General features: G+C 41.0%; 1 protein-coding gene across 10 annotated transcripts in view; it reads right to left on the bottom strand.

Annotated features, from left to right (window-relative positions):
- Positions 1 to 1,853, bottom strand: part of LOC104098947 (pre-mRNA-processing protein 40A-like) — a 28,583-nt gene extending 26,730 nt beyond the window's left edge. For 3 of the 10 annotated variants that reach the window (XM_070196874.1, XM_070196876.1, XM_070196871.1), the window contains exons 1-3: positions 1,582 to 1,847; positions 1,050 to 1,097; positions 667 to 726 (exon numbers count right to left, since the gene is read on the bottom strand). Coding sequence is in view for 7 of the 10 variants with exons in the window: in XM_070196871.1 (XP_070052972.1) it covers positions 667 to 699 (33 nt within the window). In the remaining 3 variants the exon portion in view is untranslated. Of the gene's footprint in view, positions 1 to 666; positions 727 to 1,049; positions 1,098 to 1,581 lie in introns of all 10 variants that reach the window. The other 7 variants (XM_070196869.1, XM_070196873.1, XM_070196875.1 and 4 more) reach the window with 5 other exon arrangements.
- Between the last annotated feature and the right edge of the window lie 23,425 nt (positions 1,854 to 25,278).

Below are 25,278 nucleotides of genomic sequence, written 5' to 3'. Positions count from 1 at the left end.
CGTGGGTGACCGGGGTTCAATCCCCGGCAACGGTGTACCTTCCTTTCCTTATCAGGAAAAAATTGTATATTGTCTAGACATATGTAAGTCAAGGCAGAAGACTACTGATAGAGAAGGCGTAAGATTCTAACAAAATTAGTAAAGAGGATTAGGCCTAGGATAGTTGTTCTCATAACAGATTTCAAACAAAACTATTGAAAGACTACATTTTTGTTATTAAGACAAAATCTCCCTCTCCCTCTCTCTCTCTCTCTCTCTCTCTCTCTCTCTCTCTCTCTCTCTCTCTCTCTCTCTCTCTCTCTCTCTCTCTCTCTCTCTCTCTCACACACACACACACACACATGTGTGTGTATGAATGATACAGATTGCATATTCATTATACCTTGGCACACCTCCATTCAGCAACTACTGTGCCTTCCGAGAAGCCTTTTCTGATAAAGTAACGTTCATTGATGTAGTGGAGGAAAATTCCGGTATACAAGTGGTATACAAAAAGTGGTAGAACCTTATTCTCTACATACACAGATTTTGACACCAACGTATTCGATGTACCAGAGATACCAAAGTATTTGATGTATAAATACCAGAGAATGCATAAGAATTTTATATTAAACCGAAATTTTCTAACTTTAGGAAAAGGGAAAAAGATTCTTCTGGAAGGGATACCTGCATGCCAGTGAAGTGAGAATTATTAGCCATGGCAGGATGGCCAAATCAGAAGCAACCCTGGAAAACATCAGTGGTTTCACATCAGAATATTTATGCAATATGTTGAAACATAAGGACTAAGAAACATATGTAAAAACATGCCAAAAGATAAAATTTCATGTTATACAACCATCGAACTAAACAATGGATAACATGGTAGAAAACACAGTGCAGAAGTACATAGCATGTCATGCCATATTTTACCAAAAGAATCTCAAGACAAAATATAGCGGCATTAAATCAAATATGAAAAATATAGCATTAGATGCCCTCCATGACAAACCCCATACTGGTGCATTTCAAAAGGATTTCATTATATGCTCCAAACAAACAATGGTTACCTCTTGCTTAATAAAACCAGTATATTCAGTCTGGAAGGAAATGAAGTTCTGCAAGTAATGAAGTTCCAGGAACAAAAAAGATTAAAAAACATAAATAAATATAAAATAAAGCACATTAAACAAAGTGGAAGAAGACCTACATAGAGAAAGAAAAAAAAGCTCCTTTTTTACTACATTGACACACATGCATGCAGATATACAAACAAGTCACAGTTCAAAAATTAAACTTTAAAGAGTCCAAGACTTCAAAATTGGGTCTATAAAGTACTAGAAATTTAATAGGGAAACTCATTATTGGTGCAATTAAAATTGTAAATAAAATCGACCCAAAAAAGTTGTTTATCAAATTAATAGCTCGAGATTATTAAAGAATATCCCACTTCTTAATCAAACAAACCCTAAACCCTAAGAGAAGGCAAAAGGAAAACCAGCGTTCTGTTATTAATTTCAATCAAACAATCTAAGCATGAGGAGTCCATTTTGCATTTCAATAGAGAGGATACTACCAATTTAATATAAAGCTAACACATACGATGTCTTGTCTTCTGGTATTTCGCGAAAAATATGAAGCTTGGTTTGGAGTTGGGAAAAAATGCAGCAGTGACTATTCAAGGAGCCGTTCGGAGGGATCTATTCCAGTTTTGAGAATAAAGGAAATGGTGTACGATTTTATACAAAAACGGATCACGTGATGTTAAAACACCATATTCATATTTACCAACAAAAAAAAAGGACCATATTCATGCTCAAGTTTTGTGGGTTAGCGTCTTCCTTTTTCGTTTTTGTGTTAATCGGGTATTTTAGACCCTTCGAGCACTAGTAATTGCAGATTGGGTAAATGCAATGCAAGATAAACTCAACCAATTTGAAAGGAGTCAAGTTTAGCATATGGTACCAAGACCCTTGGATAGATCAGTAATTGACATTAAGTGGGTCTTCAAAAATAAACTTGATGAAGATGGAACCGTTACAAGAAACAAAGCAAGATTGATGGTTCAAGGATATAGTCAGGAGGAAGGCATAGACTATGATGAGACTTTTGCCCCAGTGGCAAGGTTGGAAGCTATAAGGCTCCTCATAGCCTTTACTGCCTACATGGAATTCACCATTCACTAGATGGATGTCAAGAGTGCCTTCCTAAATGGCTATTTGAAGGAAAAAGTGTTTGTCAAACAACCTCCAGGGTTTGAGAACAAGGAAAATCCTGATCATGTGTACAAACTTGACAAAGCACTTTATGGGCTCAAGCAGGCACCAAGAGCATGGTATGAAAGATTATCAAAATCTTTGCTTGAGCATGACTACAAGAGAGGCAAAATTGACAATACTTTGTTCTTGAAAGCAAAAGATAAAGATTTTTTAATAGTTCAGATATATGTTGATGATATAATATTTGGAGCAACTACTGATAAGTTAAATAAAGAATTTGCTAAACTAACGAGGAGTGAATTTGAAATAAGCATGATGGGAGAGCTTAATTTCTTTTTAGGCTTACAAATTTAAAAAAATTCAAATGGAACTATGATCCATCAGCAGAAATATGTAAAAGAGTTGCTTAAAAGGTTTAAAATGGAAGATTCCAAAAAATTGACACTCATATTGCAACAGCTGCAAAGTTGGATATGGATGAACCTGGTTCATCTGTCGATCAGAAGTTGTATAGGGGAATGATTGGCTTATTGTTGTATCTCACTGCTAGTAGACCTAACATTGTTTTCAGTGTAGGCCTTTGTGCAAGATTTCAGGCAAATTCAAAGGAGTCTCACTTGACTGTTGTCAAGAGAATTTTGAGACATCTAAAAGACACCACTGATCTCTGTCTATGGTATACAAAAGATAGTAATTTCAATCTAGTGGGATATGCTGATGCTGATTATGCAGGTTTTCTAGTGGATAGAAAGAGCACCTCAGGTATGGCACACTTTCTTGGCTCATGTCTTGTGTCTTGGGCTACCAAAAAGTAAAATTCAGTGGCCTTATCTACTGTTGAAGCTGAGTATGTTGTTGCTGCTTCATGTTGTGCTCAATTGTTGTGGATCAAACAACAATTAATGGACTTTGAAATTGATGTTGGTTGTATCCCTATTTTTTGTGATAACACTAGTGCAATTAGTATGACCAAGAACCTGGTTCATCATAAGACAACTAAGCACATAGATGTTAGGCATCACTTTTTGAGGGATAACTATGAAAAATGATTGATCACTGTGGAATTTTGTGTTACTGACAAGCAAATAGCTGACATCTTCACAAATTCCTTTTGGACTTATCTGTTACAAGTGAACCAATTCTGTTCAAAAGAGTCTCAACCGAATTGAAGTACCTAGATTCTAGGGATACACTCCAAAATTTTTTCAAAACTGAAATTCAGTTTGATTAAACTTCCACACTCACTATCATCCCTTCCACTACCCCAACCTCTAAGAAAAGAGTAAAGATGCTTGCTCGCAAGGCTGTTGCAGGGAGAGAACAAATTTGGAGAATAGGTTTATACTAGTAGGGTCTATAGCAGGTGTTGAAACTACAGAGTCTGGAGGAATTAATGGTAAAAATGAAAAAGAAAAAGAAAAAGAGAGCAAGGGTGTTCGAAGTGCTGTGAGGAGAAAGGGTAAAAGAGTGGTTGATTCTTCACCCACTCCTGTGAGTTTAACCAAAGACACAAGTGCAATGGTTGTTTGGGAAGAAAAATATGCTGGAGTAGAGGAGAGTGTAAAGAAAACAGGGGGAAGTGGGTCTGGCGAAGCCGAGAAGGGCTGGTTCAACTTGGGAAAAATATAGATGAACCTGTTTCATCTGAACAGGAAACCCTCGCAGACCTACTGAAGAGAGTGACTGAGAGTTATAATCCAAAGAAGAAAGGGAGGTTGGTACAAGCAAGGATCATTTTGGGGCAAATACGCTACCTGCTTGTGACTATGAAGTCCATGTCACTCCTAAAGAACCTGGTTCATCTAAGAAGGTACTAGTGAATAGCAAGGTGCGAGCCTTGGTGCAAGAAAGTGGGGCTAAGGATGCTGAGATTGAGAGGCTGAAGAAAAGGTTGGCTGAGGTAGAGTCTAAGAGAGATGCTCTCAGAACTGAACTAGCAAGGGAAAAGGAGAAGAATGATGGAATTCTTCAAGATATCCTGAAACTTCTCCAAGCCAAAAAAAAAACCAAGCACCTAGTTCTTCCAAGCCTTAAGCCTCCTAGCCTAGTGTAGATCAACCAGTGACCCAGTTTGGGATGTTTTTTGTTTGCTCATGTTTTCAGTATTTTTATTTCTTCTTATGCTTTGTAGTAGAATCTTATTAATCATCAATGAAATTCACTATTTTTTCTCTAACTGTTTGTTTATATTTCTTTGATGGTTAAAATTCTTAGCTTGATCTATGATGATTAATCCATGATTGCATTTGAAGTAACTCCAGTGGCCATGAGTAAGTTTTAAAATCTGGTTATCTTACAGTTTTTATGCAACTTTTCGATGATGCCAAAAGGGAGAAAAAGGTTGTGCTTTACACTTTGAATAGTGATATTTATAACCTAATAAACATGGTCCTTGATGATAAGTGATAAAAAGAAAAAATGTTTCTAACATTGTGTTGATGTTGAGCTAAGTTGAAACAGGGCCTAAGCTTATGGAAGCACAAAATTTGTCATCATCAAAAATGGGGAATTTGTTGGCCCAAGGAAAGGATAGTTTTGAAGATTGACAAAGGAACTCAGGGATGAACCAGGTCCATCACTGGTAGGCATAGGCACGGGCATATTCAAAGCACATGAGATGCACATACAGGAGATAAACGAAATCTAACATAATAATAGATATCTCCTGATCGAAAAGATTGCATAATTGATAAGGAGAAGGTTTCCTTACTCAACGAGAACATTATCTAAGATAAGGGAGGAGTTAGAGGTTGAGATCAACTAGAACTCTTCCACCAAGGAAGAGTAGCATTAGAACTCTAGTTGTTTTCTACTCTACTAACTCTATAAATCGTAGGAAGTTCTCATTCTACATGGGACGCACAAAAGCAGAAGTTAAACGTGAATTGAGAGCAAAATAGCAAGGCATTTTGCAAGCAGTTCGTGTGTGATTCAAGTGTACGAACCTGAAGCTACATGAACCAGATACAAGAACCAGTTCCAAGTGTCTGTCTTTTATTCTAGTTCAATTGTAGTAGGTGTTTTCATATTGTACCTTTCAGCTTTATCTAGAGGCAATTGTAATAGGTACTCAGAGTATTCAAGTTAGAGTTAACTTGAAGTTGTCGCAATAGTTAGAGGCTGTGTGCCACAACGGGATTAGAGTTAATCCCAGGTTTACAAAAGTATTTTGTAAATGCAGTTTTTGGCTCAGTGATTTAGTGAAGAGTTTTGGGAAAATCCTACTGGGAAGTAGGTCGTGGTTTTTTCACCTTTTGAGCCAGGTATTTTCCACATAAGAATCTTTGTGTTCTTTAATTTCTGCATTTATTATTCTGCAACAGTAGTATAAGGAATACATAGAAGAACCAGGTCTTTCCATAATTCGTGCACGCGAAAAATTGGACACCACACAAATCACCCCCCTCTTGTGTGGTATTGAAGTTAAAACATCATTAGATATTAATTACCCATGTATTATTACACCTAGTTTAGGTGAATTAAAGGTAAAATTTGGGGATCTTTTTCTATGATTTTGGAGAGTAAAAATTTATGATTTGAGGGTCGATTTGAGGTCGATTTTGGATGAAACACATTTATTTGGACTCGTAGTGGAGTGGGTGTTCGAGATTTGTGAGTTTTGTCAGGTTTTGGGGTGCGGGCCCATGGTTGGCTTTTTGGGTTGGCTTTGCATATTTGGACCAAGATCTTAGCTTTATTGTTTGGGGTTGTTTCCTATGGCTTTTATTGATTATATTGAGTTCCTTTGACTAGATTCGAGCTCGGAGGTTGATTCACGTGGGAAATACTTTTTGGAGTATTGATTCATGCGTTTTGAGATAAGTAACATATCTAAACTTGGTTTGAGGGTAATTATCCATGTTAACTATGATACTTGAGATGTGTTGGGGATTACGCACGTGCTAGGTGACAGGCGTGTGTGCGTACACTTGGCTAGTTATGATCCATGTAGACTTTAGGATACCATAAGACTTGTTTGCTTTCATGCCTCGTTATATCCGTGTTTTCCCTACTTGTATGATTACTTGAGTTATGATTCATGTTAGAAATCATGTCTAGGCTATGTGTTTATTTGTTTGATACATGATATGGCTATTCTTGCTATTTTGAACTGTTTGTCTTATTGTACTCATATTCTCAGTCATAATTCTTCATCCGCATATTATATCTCAGTCTCTATACATTATTTGTATGTGATAACATATGTTGTTATTGCCTTCTATATGTGATGTTATTTGAGCCGAGTTCTATGAGATGTGAGCCATTGAGACTTGAGCGGTTGATGACTGATGTGGGTCATAGAGTCGTATTGTGATTTTATATTGGATCGGGTTGCACGCCGCAACAGATTAATATCTGGATCGGGTTGCACGTTGCAACAATTATATTGATTGTTGATTAGCGCTTGGGAAAGGATCCGCCCCTCCGGAGTCTGATATTACAGTGAGCGTAGGAACGATATTATATATGTGCTTTGGTGAGGGAAATTTGTGCCAGGCACCCGTACAATGCTGAGTGTGGTTGTGTGTGTGATGGTGAGGGGCACTTGTGCCAAGCACTGTGAGTGTGCTGAGTATGAGTGTACTTATCACGACCCAAATATCAACATGTCGTGATGGCGCCTATCACAGTACTAGGTAAGTCGACAATCACAAAATAAATATGAATTTTAAATTGAAAACATGATGTAATAAGTTTAACAGTGAAGAATCTCATAAATAACTGATAGGAATAACTGCGACTCAAATACAAAATCTCCAAAATCCGGGTGTCACCGAGTACATGAGCTACTAAATGTCAACACAGTCAAAACTTCTAATGCAACTGTCTGGAAAGATAGAACAGTGCTAAATAAACTAAAAAGAATGAGAGTTGAGGTCTGCGGATGCCATAACAACTACCTCAATAGTCTCCAAGCAGGTAATGCTCCAAGTCTAGAAACCACCGGGTCCAGATGTATCTGGATCTGCACATGAAGTGCACAGTGTAGTATGGGTACAACCAACCCAATGTACTCAATAAGTAACATGACTAACCTTGGGCTGAAAGTAGTGACGAGCTCACAAAGGTACGGTCTAAATCCACATAATGACCGTACAAATATAACAGGGAAATGACAGTAATAACTTAGAAAAATCTCATAATCAGTTTGTACACAGTACAAAAATGTAGACATGCTTTCAAATTCAATAGTTTAGGCTCAATACTGATAAAATATGCCAAGTATAGCTAGCATGAGGAATGTTACATCTCTATGTCTACATGTCAAATATGCATGTCACCTGTAATGCAACACAATTATAAACTCATATACTCACACTCTCGGAGAATTCAACCTCACTCAGCACACTCAATCGCTCAACACTCTCAATCGCTCAACACTCTCAATCACTCAACACTCACACTCGGCACTCGGCACTCGGCACTCGCACTCAACACTCAATAGTACCTGCGCTCACTGGTGGTATGTCAGACTTCGGAGGGGAGTATCCTGCCCAAGCACTAATATAAGTCAACATGATATGCTGCGGTGTGCATCCCGATCCCATAAATATGTCAATAAAGCCTGATGCAATGTGTAGCCTGATCCCATAAATATCACTCACAAGCTGACCCTCAGGCCCCAACTTAGTCATCAATCTGTCTAATCTCTCGGGCTCACAAAACTCATACCAATCAGCCCAAACAATGATAACATGATGTAACAATAAATGATAACAGAGACTGAGATATGATAAGAAAATGATTGTTGTGACCAAGTACATAATTGCAATTTAAGCAAATAACTCAACAACAGAAATGACCTCAGTGGGTCTCACCAGAATAAGCATATAACCTAAGTATGATTTCTAAAATGGATCGCGACTCAATTACTCTAACACGTAGGGAATACATTAATAGCAACAAGATATGATAACTACACAGTACCACAGAATCAACCGAGTCACAATTACCACGGTGCACGCCCACACGCCCATCACCTAGCATCTGCGTCACCTCAACACCAACCATATAACACGAAATCCAGGGACTCATACCCTCAGTACCATGTTTAGAATTGTTACTTACCTCAAACCGCACAAATCACAACTCCAACAAGCCCTTGCCTCGCGAATCGGCCTCCGAACGACTTGAATCTAGCTACAAGCAACTTAATACAATCAATACAAGCTATAGAAATCTATTCCATACGATAAAGCTAAGTTCTTTAACCAAAGTTAAAAAGTCAACCTCGGGCCCACGTCTCGGAACCCGACAAAACTAACAAAATTCAAACACGCATTAAACAACGAGTCCAACTATACCAAAATCATCCAATTCCGACCTCAAATCGCCTTTCAAATCCTCAAAATATAGCTAATGAAGTTTTCCACAAATTTCCCCAATTTTCAAACCCAAAACACTAATTAAATGGTAAAAATAATTATAGATTCATGTATATTAGTCAAATCTGAGTTAGAATCACTTACCCCAATAAACTCCTTGAAAATCCCTTCAAGAATCACCCAAAACCGAGGTCTCTAGCTCAAAAGATGAAAAATGGGACAAACCCTCGATTTTAAAATAATATACTACTGCCTAGATGCCCTTCTTCGCGAATGCGGAAAGTGCCTCGCGTTCGCGAAGTACAAAATCCCCAACTTCCAAAAATCTTCTTATGTGAAAGCGATACCTCCCTCGCAAACGCGATGACCACAGAACCAATGCCTACGCGAACGCGACCCATCTCCCGCGGACGCGAAGGCTTACAAGCCTGGTGCCCCACCCGCCTCACCCTTCTATGCGAACGCGAGTCCCCTCTCGTGATCGCGATCGTGATGCACAAACCCCTTATATCTTCGCGAACGCGTGGCCTTCTTCGCAAATGCGAAGAACGAACTTCAAAATTCACCCCGATACACTTCGCGAACGCTAGACCTCTCTCGCGAATGCGAACAAGGAAACCAAACACCAGAAATTCTGCAGCCCTACAAGGCCAAACTCAATCCCCAATCAATCCGAATCTCACCCGAGGCCCTCGGGACTCAATCCAAACATACCAAAACATCCTAAAACATCATACGAACTTAGTCAAATCCTCAAATCACATCAAAAAACATCGAAAACACAAATCGCACCCCAGTTCAAGCCTAATGAACTATTGAGCTTCCAATCTCTAAAACCAATGACGAAACACACCAAATCAACTCTGATTGACCTCAAATTTTGCACACAAGTCATAAATGACACAATAGACTTATTCCAACTTCCGAAACCAAAATTCGTGTTCGGTAACAATAAAGTCAACTCTCGGTCAAACCTCCTAACTTTCCCACTTTCGCAAATTCAAGCCAAAATGACCTACGAACCTCCAAATCATTATCCAGACACACTCCTAAGTCCAAAATCACCATACAAAGATATTGGAACCATAAAAAATCCATTACGGAGTCATTTACACATAAGCCAATATCCGGTCAACTCTTTTAACTTAGACTTCCAATCTTGGGACTAAGTTTCCCAATTTATTCCGAAACATACCTCGAACCAAACCAACCACCCCGGTAAGTCACATAACAACAAACGAACATAGTAAGAAATAAATGGGGGAACAAAGCTACAATACTCAAAATGACCGGCCGGGTCATTATATTCTCTCCCTCTTAAACAAATGTTCGTCCTCGAACGGGTCTATAATCATTCCTGGAGCCTCAAATAGGAGTAGATAGATGCTCCGCATATCCCGCTCGGTCTCCCAAGTAGCCTCCTCAACTGGCTGACCTCTCCACTGTACTTTCACTGAAGCTATATTCTTTGATCTCAACTTTCGAACCTGCCGATCCAAAATGGCCACTAGCTCCACATCATAAGTCAAATCCCCATCTAACTGAACAATGTTGAAGTCCAAAACATAAGACGGATCACCGAAATACTTCCGTAGCTTGGAAACATGAAACACTGGGTGAACCCTCGATAGAATTGGTGGCAATGCATGATTGTAAGCCACCTCTCCAATCCTCTCAAGCACCTCAAAAGGGCCAATATACCGAGGGCTCAACTTACCCTTCTTTTCGAACCTCATAACACCCTTCATGGGTGAAACTCTGAGTAAAAACTTCTCTCCTGCTATGTAGGCATTATCACGAACCTTTCGGTCGGCATAACTTTTTTGTCTAGACTTAGGCCGTGCGAAGCCGATCCTGAATCAACTTAACCTTTTCCAAAGTATCCTGAACTAAGTTAGTACCCAATAGTCTAGCCTCACCCGACTCAAACCAACCAACCGGAGACTGACACCGCCTGCTATACAAGGTCTCATACGGAGCCATCTGAATACTCTATTGGTAGCTTTTATTGTAGGCAAACTCTGCAAGCGGTAGAAACTGATCCCACGAATTCCCAAAATCTATACCACAAGCGCGTAGCATATCCTCCAATATTCGAATGGTGCGCTCGGACTGTCCGTCTGTCTGAGGGTGGAATGCTATACTCAACTCAACCCGTGTGCCTAACTCTCACCGCACTGCTCTCCAAAACTGCGATGTGAACTGCGTGCCCTGATCTTAAATAATGGACACCAGCATACCGTGAAGGCGAACAATCTTGTGGATATAGATCTCAGGAAATCTCTCCAAAGAATATGCGGTTTCAACTGGAATGAAGTGCGCGAACTTAGTCAATAATTCACAATCACCCAAATAGCATCAAATTTCTTCAAAGTCCGTGGGAGACCAACTACGAAGTCCATGGTGTACGCTCCAATTTACACTCAGGAATCTCAAGCCTCTGAAGCAAACCACCCGACCTCTGATGCTCGTACTTCACCTGCTGATAATTCAAGCACCGATCTACAAACTCCACTATATCTTTCTTCATTCTCTTCCACCAATAGTGCTGCCTCTAGTCCTGATACATATTCACGGTACTCGGATGAATGGAATATCGCGAACTGTGGGCCTCCTCAAGAATCAACCCACGTAAGCCATCCATGTTAGGCACACAAATTTAACCCTGCATCCGCAACACCCCATCATCTCCAATAGAAACCTCCTTGTCATCACCGTGTTAAACCGTGTCCTTAAGGATAAGCAAATGGGTCTGATGTGATCATATAAAGAAGACCGAGAAACCATGCAAGCTAGAACCCGACTAGGCTTCGAAACATCTAAACTCACGAACTGATTGACCAAGGCCTGAACATCTGATGCAAGCGATCTCTCACCAATCAGAATATATGCTAGGCTACCCAAACTCACCACCTTTCTACTCAAGGCATCGGTCATCACATTGGCCTTTCCAGGATGAACAAACTGGTAATATCATAGTCTTTTAACAGTTCCAACCATCTCCGTTGCCTCAAATTTAGATCCTTTTGCTTGAACAAGTGCTGAACACTCCAATGATCTGTAAATACCTCATAAGACATGCCGTAGAGATAATGCCTCCAAATCTTCAATGCATGGACAATGGCTTCCAACTCTAAATCATGAATGATGTAGTTCTTCTCATGAAGCTTCATCTGGCGTAAAGCATAAGCAATCACTCTACCCTCCTGCATCAAGACACACCTAATACAATCCGAGAATCATCACAATACACTCTATAAGAACCCGATACTGAAGGCAAAACTAGAACTGGAGCTGTGGTCAAGGCAGTCTTGAGCTTCTGAAAGCTCTCCTCACACTTATTAGACCACCTGAATGGGGCACCCTTCTCAGTCAACCTAGTCAAAGGTGCTGCAATGGGCGAGAAACCCTCCATGAAGCGACGATAATATCCGGCCAAGCCAAGAAAATTTCAAATCTTATTAGTTGAAAATGGTCTAGGACAACTCTGAACCGCCTCAATCTTCTTCGGATCTACCTTGATCCCTCACTGTACACCACATGCCCCAAGAATGCTACCGAATTGAGCCAAAACTCACACTTAGAGAACTTAGCATAAAGCTTCTCCTCCTTCAACATCTGCGGTACAATCCTCAGATGTTGTGCATGCTCCTCCTGGCTACGTGAGTACAACAGGATATCATCAATAAATACTATGACAAACGAATCAAGATATGGCTGGAATACACTATTCATCAGATGCATGAATGCTGCTGGGGCATTGGTAAGCCCAAATGACATCATAAGGAACTCGTAGTGACCATAGAGGGTCCTGAATACCATGTTCAGAATATCAGAGTCCCAAATCTTTAACTGGTGATACCCAAACCTCAAATCAATATTAGAGAACACTCTAGCTCCCTGAAGCTGGTCAAATAAGTCATCAATGCGTGATAAAGGATACTTGTTCTTAATTGTAACTTTATTCTACTGCCTATAGTCAATGCACATCCATATAGTACCATCCTTCTTCTTCACAAATAGAACTGGTGCACCTCAAGGCGACACACTTGGCCTAATGAACCCCTTATCAAGAATCTCCTGAAGATTCTCTTTCAATTCCTTCAACTCTATTGGTGCTATACGATACAGAAGAATAGAAATGGGTTGAGTGACTGGCACCAAGTCAATACCAAAATCAATGTCCCTGTCGGTCGGAATGCCCAGCAGGTCTATTAGAAACACATTCGGAAAGTCTCGCGCTGCCAGAAAAGAATCAATGGTAGGAGTATCAACACCAATATCCCTCACAAAGACCAAATACAACAAACACCCCTTCATAACCATCCGTTGGGCCTTCAGATATGAAATTACCCTACTAGGGACATAGTCTAGAGAACCCCTCCATTCTATCCTAGGTAACCCCGGCATCGCCAACGTCATAGTCTTAGTGTGACAATCCATAATAGCATGACATGGAGACAACCAATCCATACCAGAATCATGTCAAAATCAACCATACTAAGCAATAAGAGATCAACTCTCATATCCAATCCTCCAATGGTCACCACACACGACCGATACACACAGTCCACAATAATAGAATTGCCCACCGGCATAGATACATGAACAAGCAAAACTAAGGACTCACAGGGCATATCCAAATATCGAGAAAACTATGATGATACATGTGAATAAGTGGAATCGTAGTAAAATAATATGGAAGCATCCCTATGGCATACTGAGACAATGCCTGTGATCACTGCGTTTGAAGCAACAACCTCTAGCGTGGCAGGAAAAGCATAGTATCAAGCCTGACCGCCACCAGATCGGCCTCCCCCTCTAGGGCGACCTCTGGCTGCCTGAGCCCCACCCCTAGCTGGCTGAGCGGGTGGTGAAGTAACTGGTGTAGAAGTCATAACCTAGCCCCTCTGCTGAACTGGACCTCCAAAACGACGAAGACATTACCTCCACACATGTCCAAACTCCCCGCACTCGAAGCAACTCCGATCCACCAATGGTGGTGCATACTGAATCAAACCTCGAGAACCAGAATAATTGCTAGAAGGACTTGGTACCGATGAACCCTGAACTGATAGAGCACGAGATGTACTTTGAGCTGGGAAGGCACTGAGAGATGACTGACACAGATGAGTACTGTATGAACTATGGCTAGCTGATGCACCACAATGAACCGGGCGAGCCATTTGAGCGAGCCTATAAGGGCGATACCTGCTGTGGTGGGAGTGTCCTCCAGAAGAAACACCGCTGAAACTACCCGAACTGCGAGGCCTCTTGGCCTCCCACTCCTCGTGCTCCTGGCTGCAAACCTGCTCTAGACGCCTAGCAATATTAACCACCTCGTCGAACCAAGCACCTGATGCAATCTCCCGAGTCATGAAGAAGCGCAGTCCATAGTTGAGGCCATAAATGAACCTCCTAATCCCCCCTCTCTCTCTTTGTGGGAACCAACCAGATCGTGTGACGAGCCAACTTTGAAAATCTCATCTCATACTTGGTCACTGACATACCCTCATGGTGTAGCTGCTCAAACTGCCTACGCAACTCCTCCCTATAGGTCTGTGGAACAAACTTCTCTTAGAAGAGAATTTAGAATTCATTCCACGCAAGTAGTGCAGTGGCGGCTGGCCTGCTCAACTCATAGGCCTCCCACCATCTGAAGGCTGCCCTCAATAGCTGAAAAGTTATAAATGAGACTCCACTAGTCTCTAGAATACCTTCCATGCGAAAGATTCGCTGGCACCTGTCTAAGAAGTCCTGAGCATCCTCTGACTCACTCTAGCCTCTTTTGCTCCTTGTCACTCGTAGGGGGACCTAGCTGGGCCTGAGAAATTGCAACCGACTAGGCTGGTAGTACCCTAGTGTCTGAAGTCGCTGAACCACCTACTCTGGAGTACTGGCGGTGGGAGTCTGAGCACCTCTCCTACCCTGAGAAGTGCCTGGTGCGGCCTGAACTGAAACTGCATGAGCAAGGCTAGTGCATACAATCAATATCTGGGCTAAAACCTCCTAAAGGCCTGGAGTCACAATGGGCACATCTGGTGCATGAGCTGGTCCCACCGGCTCAACCATATATGGTATTTGCTCCTAAGCTGGAGCAATCGGTGGATTCACAAGTGCTGCTCTAGCTACTGTACGAGCTACAACTCGGCCTCTACTGTGGCCTCGGCCTCTCGCAGCCCTAGCTGGTAGTACTGGTGGCCGTCTTGCCCGATCCGATCACACGTGTCCTCACCATCTGTGAGAGAATAGAATATTAGAAGTTTAGTTTCCGGAATCAACAAATCAACATGACAAGAATACAAGAAAGTGAAGTTTCCGAATGGTTCAGTAGCCTCTCAAAGATAAGTACAGACGTCTTCGTACTGATCCGCAAGACTCTACTAAACCTGGTCATGACTCGTGAGACCTATGTAACCTAGGCTCTGATACCAACTTGTCACGACCCAAATCTCAACATGTCGTGATGGTGCCTATCACAGTACTAGGAAAGTCGACAATCAGAAAATAAATATGCATTTTAAACTAAAAACATGATGTAATAAGTTTTAACAGTGAAGAATCTCATAAATAACTGATAAGAATAACTTCGACTCAAATACAACACAGTTAAAACTTCTAATACAACTGTCTGGAAAGATAGAACAATGCTAAATAAACTAAAAAAAAGGAGAGTCGAGGTTTGCGGATGCCATAGCAGCTATCTCAATAGTCTCCAAGCAGGTAATGCTCCAATTCTAGCAACCACCGGGTCCAGATGTACCTGGATCTGCACACAAAGTGCAGAGTGTAATATAAGTACAACCAACCCAATGTACTCAATAAGTAACATGACTAACCTTGTGCTCAAAATAGTGACGAGCTCACAAAGGTACAATCTAAATCCAGATAATGACCGTACAAATATAACAAGGAAATGATAGTAATAACTTAGAGAAATCTCATAATTAGTTTGTACACAGTATAGAAATATAGACATGCTTTCAAGTTTAACAGTTTTGGCTCAATACTGATAAAATATGCCAAGTATAGCTAGCACAGGGAATGTTACATCTCTATGTCTACATGTCAAATATGCATGTCACCTGTAACGCAACACAGTTATAAACTCATATACTCACACTCTCGGAGAATTCAACCTCACTCAGCACACTCAATCACTTAGCACTCTCAATCGCTCAGCACTCACACTCCGCACTCGCACTCACACTCCGCACTCACACTCAACAGTCAATAGTACCTCTCTCACTGGTGGTATGTCAGACTTCGGAGGGGCCGATCCTGCCCAAGCACTAATATAAGTCAACATGATATGCTGCGACGTGCATCCCGATCCCATAAATATGTCAATAAAGCCTGCTACGGTGTGCAGCCTGATCCCATAAATATCACTCACAAGCTGGCCCTCAGGCCCCAACTTAGTCATCAATATGTCTAATCTCTCAGGCTCACAAAACGCATGCCAATCAGCCCAAACAATGATAACATGATGTAACAATAAATGATAACAGAGACTGAGAAATGATAAGCAAATGATGATTGTGACTAAGTACATAATTGCAATTTAAGCAAATAACTCAACAACAGAAATGACCTCAGTGGGTCTCACCAGAATAAGCATATAACCTAAGCATGATTTCTAACATGGATCGCGACTCAATTACTCTAACACGTAGGGATTACATGAATAGCAATAAGATATGATAACTACCAAGTATAGCTAGCATGAGGAATGTTACATCTCTATGTCTACATATCAAATATGCATGCCACCTGTAATGCAACACAATTATAAACTCATATATTCACACTCTCATAGAATTCAACCTCACTCAGCACACTCAATCGCTTCGGAGGGTATGTCAGACTCCGGAGGGGCGGATCCTTCCCAAGAATTAATATAAGTTAACATGATATGCTGCGACGTGCATTTCGATCCCATAAATATGTCAATAAAGCTTGCTGCGTTGTGAATCCTGATCCCATAAATATCACTCACAAGCTGGCCCTCAGGCCCCAACTTAGTCATCAATCTGTCTAATCTCTCGGGCTCACAAAACTCATACCAATCAGTCCAAACAATGATAACATGATGTAACAATAAATGATAACAGAGACTGAGATATGATAAGAAAATGATGCATATATGTGACTGAGTACATAATTGAAATTTAAGAAAATAACTCAACAACAGAAATGACCTCAGTGGATCCCAACAGAATAAGCATGTAGCTTAAGCATGATTTCTAACATGAATCGCAACTCAATTACTCTAACACATAGGGATTACATGAATAACAACAAAATTTGATAACTACACAGTACTACGGAATCAACTGAGTCACAATTACCACACGCCCACCCGCCCACACGCCCGTCACCTAGTATGTGCATCACCTCAACACCAACCATATAACACTAAATCCAGGGATTCATACCCTCACTACCAAGTATAGAAGTGTTATTTACCTCAAACCACGCAAATCACAACTTCAACAAGTCCCTACCTCACGAATCGCCCTCTGAACGACTCGAATCTAGCCATAAGCAATTTAATATAATCAATACAAGCTATAGAAATTGATTCCATACGATAAAGCTAAGTTCTTTAACCAAAGTCAAAAAGTCAACCCAAAAAGTCAACCTCGGGCTCACATCTTGGAACCTGACAAATTTAACAAAATCGGAATACCCATTCAACAACGAGTCCAACCATACCAAAATCATCCAATTCCGACCTCAAATCGCCTTTCAAATCCTCAAAATATAGCTTATGAAGTTTTCCACAAATATTTCCAATTTTTCACCTCAAAACACTAATTAAATGGTAAAAACAATGATAGATTCATATATATTAGTCAAATCCGAGTTAGAATCATTTACCCCAATAAACTCCTTGAACATCCCTTCAAGAATAGCCCAAAACCGAGGTCTCTAGCTCAAAAGATGAAAAATGGGACAAAACACTCGATTTTGAAATAATATACTGCTTCCTCGATGCCCTTCTTCGCGAACGCGGAAAGTGCCTCGAGTTCGCGAAGCACAAAATCCTCAGCTGCCAAAAATTCTCTTACGTGAACGCTAGTCCTCCCTCGTGAACACGATGACCACATAACCAATGCCTACACGAACGCGACCCTTCTCACGTGAACGCGAAGGCTTATAGGCTTGGCGCCCCCACCTGCCTCATCTTTCTTTGCGAACGCGAGTCCCCTCTCGCGATCGCGATTCAAAAACTCCCTATACTTTCACGAACGCGTGGCCTTTTTCACGAACATGAAGAAAAAACTTCACCAGTCACCCAGATACACTTCACGAACGCGAGACCTCTCTCATGAATGCGAACAAGGAAACCAGACACCAGAAATTCTGCAGCCCTACAAGGCCAAACTCAATCCGCAATCAATCCAAATCTCACACGACGCCCCCGGGACCCCATCCAAACATACCAACACATCCTAAAATATCATAAGAACTTAGTTGAACCCTTAAATCACATCAAACAACATCGAAAATATATGATTCTAGCCCTAGCCTTCAATTTCAAGATTTAACTGAAAATAGGTAATAAGCCAAGCAATTCTTGGGTGTGGGAGTTGTTCATTATGCATGCATGTACTATCTAGGGATGTGGGAAGATTGTTAAGCTCAATTGGGTAGACTTTGGGTAGTGAAATGGAGGAATCCACCATAGGAGGACCTTGAACTCATAATACCTACCTAGTGTTTGATAAAATGCTCAAATGAGCTGGAACTATGAACTCCTTCCTAATTTGTGTTCAATTTTGCTATGTCTCTAAATAGATCGAAGTTGCTAGGATTTTCGGAACTGTGTAGTGAATTAAGAAAAGCTCAAACCGAGGTATTAAGGCTAAACTCTTTTTTTGGTATTGGAATTCCCGTGTTCTTACAAAACTCCATCATGTGAAGTTCGAATACGGAACGCTATTGATGTGGGGTATTCAAACTAGTAAAATTTATTTTCGATTGACATAACGTGTTAGAACCCTCGTGTGTTAATGGTTCTCTATTTTTAACTTAATTATGTTATAACTCTTTTGGGAAGAAGATCTTGTATCAAATTAATGTGATTAAACACTTATTTCTCATATGATGAAACCTTATGAACTTAGACTTGATAAGGCCAAAGGTTCCAAATGGTTGATTTAAAAGGGAACTCTTTTGTACAAACTATTATCGTTTTGGGAATCTGAAGTGTGGCATTGTGAATACACCTCCACCCGCATATATTGGGGTGAGGCGGGAGGCCTTTTTGTGTAGAGTTTTGGTAATATGAATACACCTCCACCCTCATACATTGGGGTGAGGCGGTAGGCCGCTTTGTGTAGAGTTTGTGGTATTGTGAATACACCTCCACCCGCATATATTGGGGTGAGGCGGCAGGGCCGCTTTGTGTAGAGTTTCTGGTATTATGATTGCACCTCCACCCGCATACATTAGGGTGAGGCGGCAGGGCCACTTTGTGTAAAGGTAATTGTAGAGGATCCCTGACTTAAGAATTCATAAATATTATTGAAAGCTCTTAATAAATTTGCTATGTCTTTAACGACTAACTAAGCCTTTTATTGTTACCATGATTCATCATATTCATATTGTATTTCCAAGTCTTTGCATAGGTATTTGGTTTTCATACTAGTACTATTCGACATGTACTAACGTCTCTATTTCCGGGGGCGTTGCATCTTTAATGGATGCAGGTGGTTCCACAGCGGAGGGCATTGACCAGTGATAGTGGTACACTCTCTTCCCGGTTGGTTTGGTGAGCCCCACTTCATTTCAGGGTCGTGCATATTTTGTTATATGTGTATTATCTTTTGAGGTATAGCCGAAGCCTTATTTCCGGCACTATCATTGTACTCTTTTATATCTATTAGAGGCTCCGTAGACATGGTGTGGGTTGTGTATTAGTATTGGGAAGTTCAAGATAGTAATGTCATATGTGTATTACATATTCCACTTCAACTATGAAAGTGTATACATTTTGAGACTTTATAAATGAAGTAACTAATGGTGATGGAATTAATGTTTTTCATGAACCCTCTTGGTGTTAATTAATGAAGTTTACCTTCTCTTTATTTATGGGTGAGTTGGGTAGAAGCAAATCTAGCAGGCTTGCTCGGTCGGGTTATCTCGGTTGAGCACCGGTCGCGCTCCCCGAGGTCGAGGCGTGACAGAAAACACAAATTGCACCCCAATTCATTAAAGCCTAATGAACTATTGAACTTCCAACTTCTAAAACCAATGCCGAAACACACCAAATCAACTCCGATTGACTTCAAATTTTGCACACAAGTCATAAATGACACAATGGACCTATTCCAATTCCCAGAACCAAAATGCGAGCCCAGTAACAACAAAGTCAACTTTCGGTCAAGCTTCCCAACTTTTCGATTCTTCAACTTTCCAACTTTTGTCAATTCAAGCCAAAACGACCTACAAACCTCCAAATCAATATTTGGACACATTCCTAAGTCCAAAATTACCATACGGAGCTATAGGAATCATCAAAACTCCATTCCAAAGTCATTTACACATAAGTCAACATCCGGTCAATTCTTTTAATTTAGGCTTCCAACCTTGGGACTAAGTGTCCCAATTAATTCTGAAACATCCTCGGAACCAAACCAACCACCCTAACAAGTCACATAACAAAAAACAAACATAAAATAAGTAATAAATAGGGGAAGGTTATAATACTCAAAACAACCGACCAGATCGTTACAGTACTTGATGGTTTCATTGTGAGGTTATTGTCTTGACATGTATATTTGACATGTAGGCATATAGATGTATTTTTCTCATTCTATATGGTAAGTGAAATGTCTTATCTGTTGTTGGAAGTTTGAAAATATCACAATTCCTTGATAAACACATATTTTAGTAATTTCGGTGGAAGATTGGGCTTTGACTGTTATACTTGGAAAGCAAGTCTAATTTTTCTGTAAATGTGAACGAGCTGAACATGATATCTTATGAGTTATTTACTTTTACTGTCATCATTATTTCATGAGTTGTTATTGATTATTAGTTTTGGATACTAGTTTTTCTCCGAGCTCGTCACTGATTTCAGCCCGAGGTTAGGTTTGTTACTTATTGAGTACATGGGGTCGGTTGTACTCATACTATACTCTGCACTTTATGTGCATATCCAGGTACTTTTGGACGTGGTGACTGCTAGATTTCGCATCGATTCTAGCTTGTGGAGACTACGAGGTAGCTGCTATGTCATTCACAGACCTTGAAGTTCTCTTTTGTTTATCTTTGTTATCACTTTTCTACCATTTAACAAATCTACACGACAAGAATGCAAGAAAGTGATGTTTCCTAATGGTTTGGTAGCCTCTTGAATATCAGTACGGACTTCTACATACTGATCCGTAAGACTCTACTAAACTTGCTCATGACTCGTGATACCTAGGCAACCTCGTGCTCTGAGACCAACTTGTCATGACCCAAACTCCAATCGAAGCCGTAACGGCGCCTAACACTGCTTGCTAGGCAACTATTTCACAATAACAATAAACTCAATTAACAGAAGCTTAATAAATTTCAAAAGTAGAATAATCATAAATATCTGAAAGTAGCAACAATGACGCAACTATAACCATCCCAAAGATCTGGTGTTGAATAGTACATGAGCATAACGGAATCTCAAAATACAGAGTCAGTCCTCAATACAAAATTATCACCTACACTCGAATCTGTGCCAGTTGTGAATGAATTTTCAGAGGTCTTTTCTGATGAGCTCTTTGGGATTTTGCCAGACATGGAGATTGATTTTAGGATCGATGTGATGCCAGGCACGCAGCCTATATCTATTCCACCCTACAGGATGGCACCAGCAGAGTTGAAGGAGCTAAATAAGCAATTGAAGGATTTGTTAGAAAATGGATTCATTCGACCGAGTGTGTCACCATGGGGTGCACCGGTTCTCTTTATAAGGAAGAAAGATGGATCGCTGAGGATGTGTATTGACTACCGGCAGCTCAACAACATCACAATTAAAAATAGGTACCCGATACCAAGAATAGATGATTTGTTTGATCAGTTACAAGGTGCTAGGTACTTCTCCAAAAATTGATTTGCGGCCCGGGTACCACCAATTGAAGATCAGGGAGCAGGATATTCCAAAAATAGCTTTCAGGACCTGGTATGGGCACTTTGAATTTCTGGTAATGTCTTTTGGGCTAACAAATGCCCCGACAGCTTTCATGGACCTTATGAATCGGGTTTTCAAGCCTTTCCTTGACTCATTTGTGATAGTATTCATTGACGATATTCTTGTGTATTCACGAGGTCGAGAGGACCATGCCGATCATCTCAGGGAAGTTTTGCAGACTTTTTATCAGCACCAATTGTATGCGAAGTTTTCAAAGTGCAAATTTTGGCTCGAATCTGTCACATTCCTGGGTCTATTGTCTCTAGAGAAGGAATTAAGGTTGTTCCTCAAAAGATTCCAGCACTAAGGAATTGGCCTAGACCTACAATGCCAGCCGAGATTTGTAGTTTCTTGGGCTTAGCAGGGTATTGCAGGAAGTTTTTGGAGGGGTTCTCTACTCTTGCCTCTCCGTTGAATAAATTGACTCAGAAAGCGGTTAAGTTCCAATGGTCCGATGCTTGTGAAAGGAGCTTCCAGGAGTTGAAATCGAGATTGACTACAGCGCCGGTATTGACCATGCCAGAGGGTACAGATGAATTTTTGGTATATTGTGATATTTCAAGAATTGGGCTTGGATGTGTATTAATGCAACATGGCAAGGTCATAACTTATGATTCTAGGCAACTCAAGAGTCATGAAAAGAACTATCCAACACAGGACTTAGAACTTGCGGTGGTGGTTTTTGCATTGAAAATTTGGCGTCATTATTTGTATGGGGTCCATGTGGATGTATTCACGGACCACAAGAGTCTTCAATATATTTTCAAACAAAAGGAGCTGAATCTGAGGCAGAGAAGATTGCTTGAGTTACTCAAGGATTACGACATCGATATTCTATATCACCCGGGGAAAGCCAATATTGTGGCGGATGCTCTTAGACGGAAATCTATGGGTAGTTTGGCACACTTGGAGGTATGTCAATGGCCGTTGGCCAGGGAGGTTCATCAGCTATCTAGTTTGGGAGTTCGTCTTGCGGACTCTAGTGAAGGAAGGGTAATTGTACAAAATAGGGCTGAATCGTCGCTTGTTGTGGAAGTCAAAGAGAAGCAATACAATGATCCATTTTTGGTACAACTGAAGGAGGGGATTCAAAAACATAAAACTATGGCTTTTACTCTTGGCATGGATGATGGTACACTAAGGTACCAAGGGCGGCTATGTGTTCCGAACGTAAATGGTCTCCGGGAAAGAATCATGACCGAGGTTCACGCTTCCAGGTATTCCGTGCATCCTGGCTCTACAAAGATATATCATGACCTCAAGAAAATCTATTGGTGGAATGACATGAAAAGGAATGTGGCGGACTTTGTGGCAAGGTGTCCGAATTGTCAGCACGTCAAGGCCTAACACCAACGGCCTGGTGGGTTGGCACAAAACATAGAAATTCCAATGTGGAAATGGGAAATGATTAATATGGATTTTGTGGTAGGATTACCATGCACTCCACGTAAGTTTGACTCAGTTTGGGTGATTGTGGATCGACTTACGAAATCAGCACACTTCTTGCCAGTTAAATCTATCGACACAGCGGAACAGTATGCTCAGTTGTATATCAAGGAAATAGTCAGGCTGCATGGCACTCCAGTTTCTATCATCTCCGATCGAGGGGCTCAGTTCATGTCAAAGTTTTGAAAGAAATTTCAGCAAGGTTTGGGTACTCAAGTGAATCTTAGTACAGCCTTCCATCCACAGACCGACGGGCAAGCAGAGCGGACTATTCAGACGCTCAAGGACATGTTGTGTGCTTGTGTTCTTGATTTCAAGGGTATTTGGGATGATTATTTGCCACTCATAGAGTTTGCTTATAACAACAGCTTTCATGCGAGTATTCAAATGGCACCTTTTGAGGCATTGTATGGTAGGAGATGTAGATATCCCATTGGGTGGTTCGAGATTGGGGAAGATGAGTTGATAGGGCCAGACCTCGTGCATTAGGCTATGGAGAAGGTTAAGACCATAAAGGAGAGGTTGAAAACTGCCCAGAGTCATCAAAAATCCTATTCGGATGTCCCTCGCAGAGACTTAGAGTTCAAAGAAGATGATTGGGTATTCTTGAAGGTTTCCCCCATAAAGGGTATTATACAGTTTGGGAAAAACGGGGAAATTGAGTCCGAGGTATGTCGGGCCGTACAAAATCATTCAGAGAATTGGCCAGGTGGTGTACAAGCTTGAGCTACCACCCAAAATGTCATTAGTCTACCTGGTATTCCATGTGTCTATGTTGAAGAAGGTAGTTGGGGATCCGTCAGCCATTGTTCTGGTTGAGACCATTGAGGTAAATGAAGAGTTGTCATATGAAGAAATTCTAGTTGCCAATCTTGATAGACAAGTCCGAAGGTTGAGAAATAAAGAAATTGCCTCCGTGAAAGTGTTATGACAAAACCAGCAGGTTGAAGAGGCCACGTGGGAGGCCGAGGAAGAAATGAAGAAGAAATATCCTTACTTGTTTGAATAGTTGTGTAATCTTTTCTTTTTATGAACATTGTCGCCTATGAATTCTGTATCACTTGTTCAGTTAATGTAAAGGTGTTCCTTTTGATTATATGTTGCTTCTGAGGCCACGGTTGGTATTGTTATGAGTTTTGTTACGTCGTCTGGTTGTGTATATGTTTGTAAGATGTGTTTCTAGGGCTCTCTGACAGGTGGATAGGCCTAGTTACAAACAAAACTCAGGCGAAATTTTTGGAAATTTGGGAAGTTAGTTAAATTTAGGGTTACTGGTGTGTGGTATGATAACCAAGCTGCATAAGTTGCTAATAATGGACCTTGATCCTTATTCGAGGATGAATGATATTAAGTGGGGGAGGAGGTGGTGCACTCTAGAATAGTACAGTCAGATATGAATACTAGAATGTTCAAAAAATTCAGAAGATAGGCACTGAAATCCTAGAAGAGATATATGTAAAGCCCCGTAAATTTTTTCCTAAAAACCTGGATTTCCGTGATGCCAAAGTAGGCGTAGAGGTTAATAGTAGTAGAAATTCTTTGTGGCGTGCTTCCGAGCCGCGGTTTGGAATCTTTGGATTGAACAGTGCGCTGATGAGCTGAAGAAAATGTTGGGAAGAAGTAGGCATTTCTGCGGCCTATTCTGCGACCGCAGAACCACTCTGCGGACCGCAGAATGGTCGTAGAGTGGGTCAGTTTTCTGGGCCATTTTGGTGTCAAATTTTGCGGCCATCATGCGACCGCATAACCGTTTTGCGGGCCACACTCTTGTCGCATATCCCCTCTTGGGATTTTTCAGAGGGAGGTTCTGCGGTGCACTATGCGACTGCAGAACCGTTCTGTGGTGCATTATGCGACCGCAGAACAGGTCTGCGTGCCACATAGTTACCGCAGACCTGGTCAGTTCCTCTCCAGTTTTGGTACCTAATTTTGCGGACCGCATAACCATTATGCGGTCGCATATGCGACCACAGATCTTGTTCCGGAGCTTCATTTTCGGGGTTTTTAAACCCGACCCTATTCCGTTAAAACACTTACCTTGGACCATTTTGAACTTATTTTCTGATCTTTTTAGAGTGAGAGAGAGGGTCCTAGAGGGAGAAAGTGATCTTCATCAAATTTCTCTTCA

The sequence above is a fragment of the Nicotiana tomentosiformis genome, chromosome 3 (assembly GCF_000390325.3).
Source record: "Nicotiana tomentosiformis chromosome 3, ASM39032v3, whole genome shotgun sequence".
Taxonomy (NCBI): domain Eukaryota; kingdom Viridiplantae; phylum Streptophyta; class Magnoliopsida; order Solanales; family Solanaceae; genus Nicotiana; species Nicotiana tomentosiformis.
This window is presented reverse-complemented; position numbering and strand designations above follow the sequence as displayed.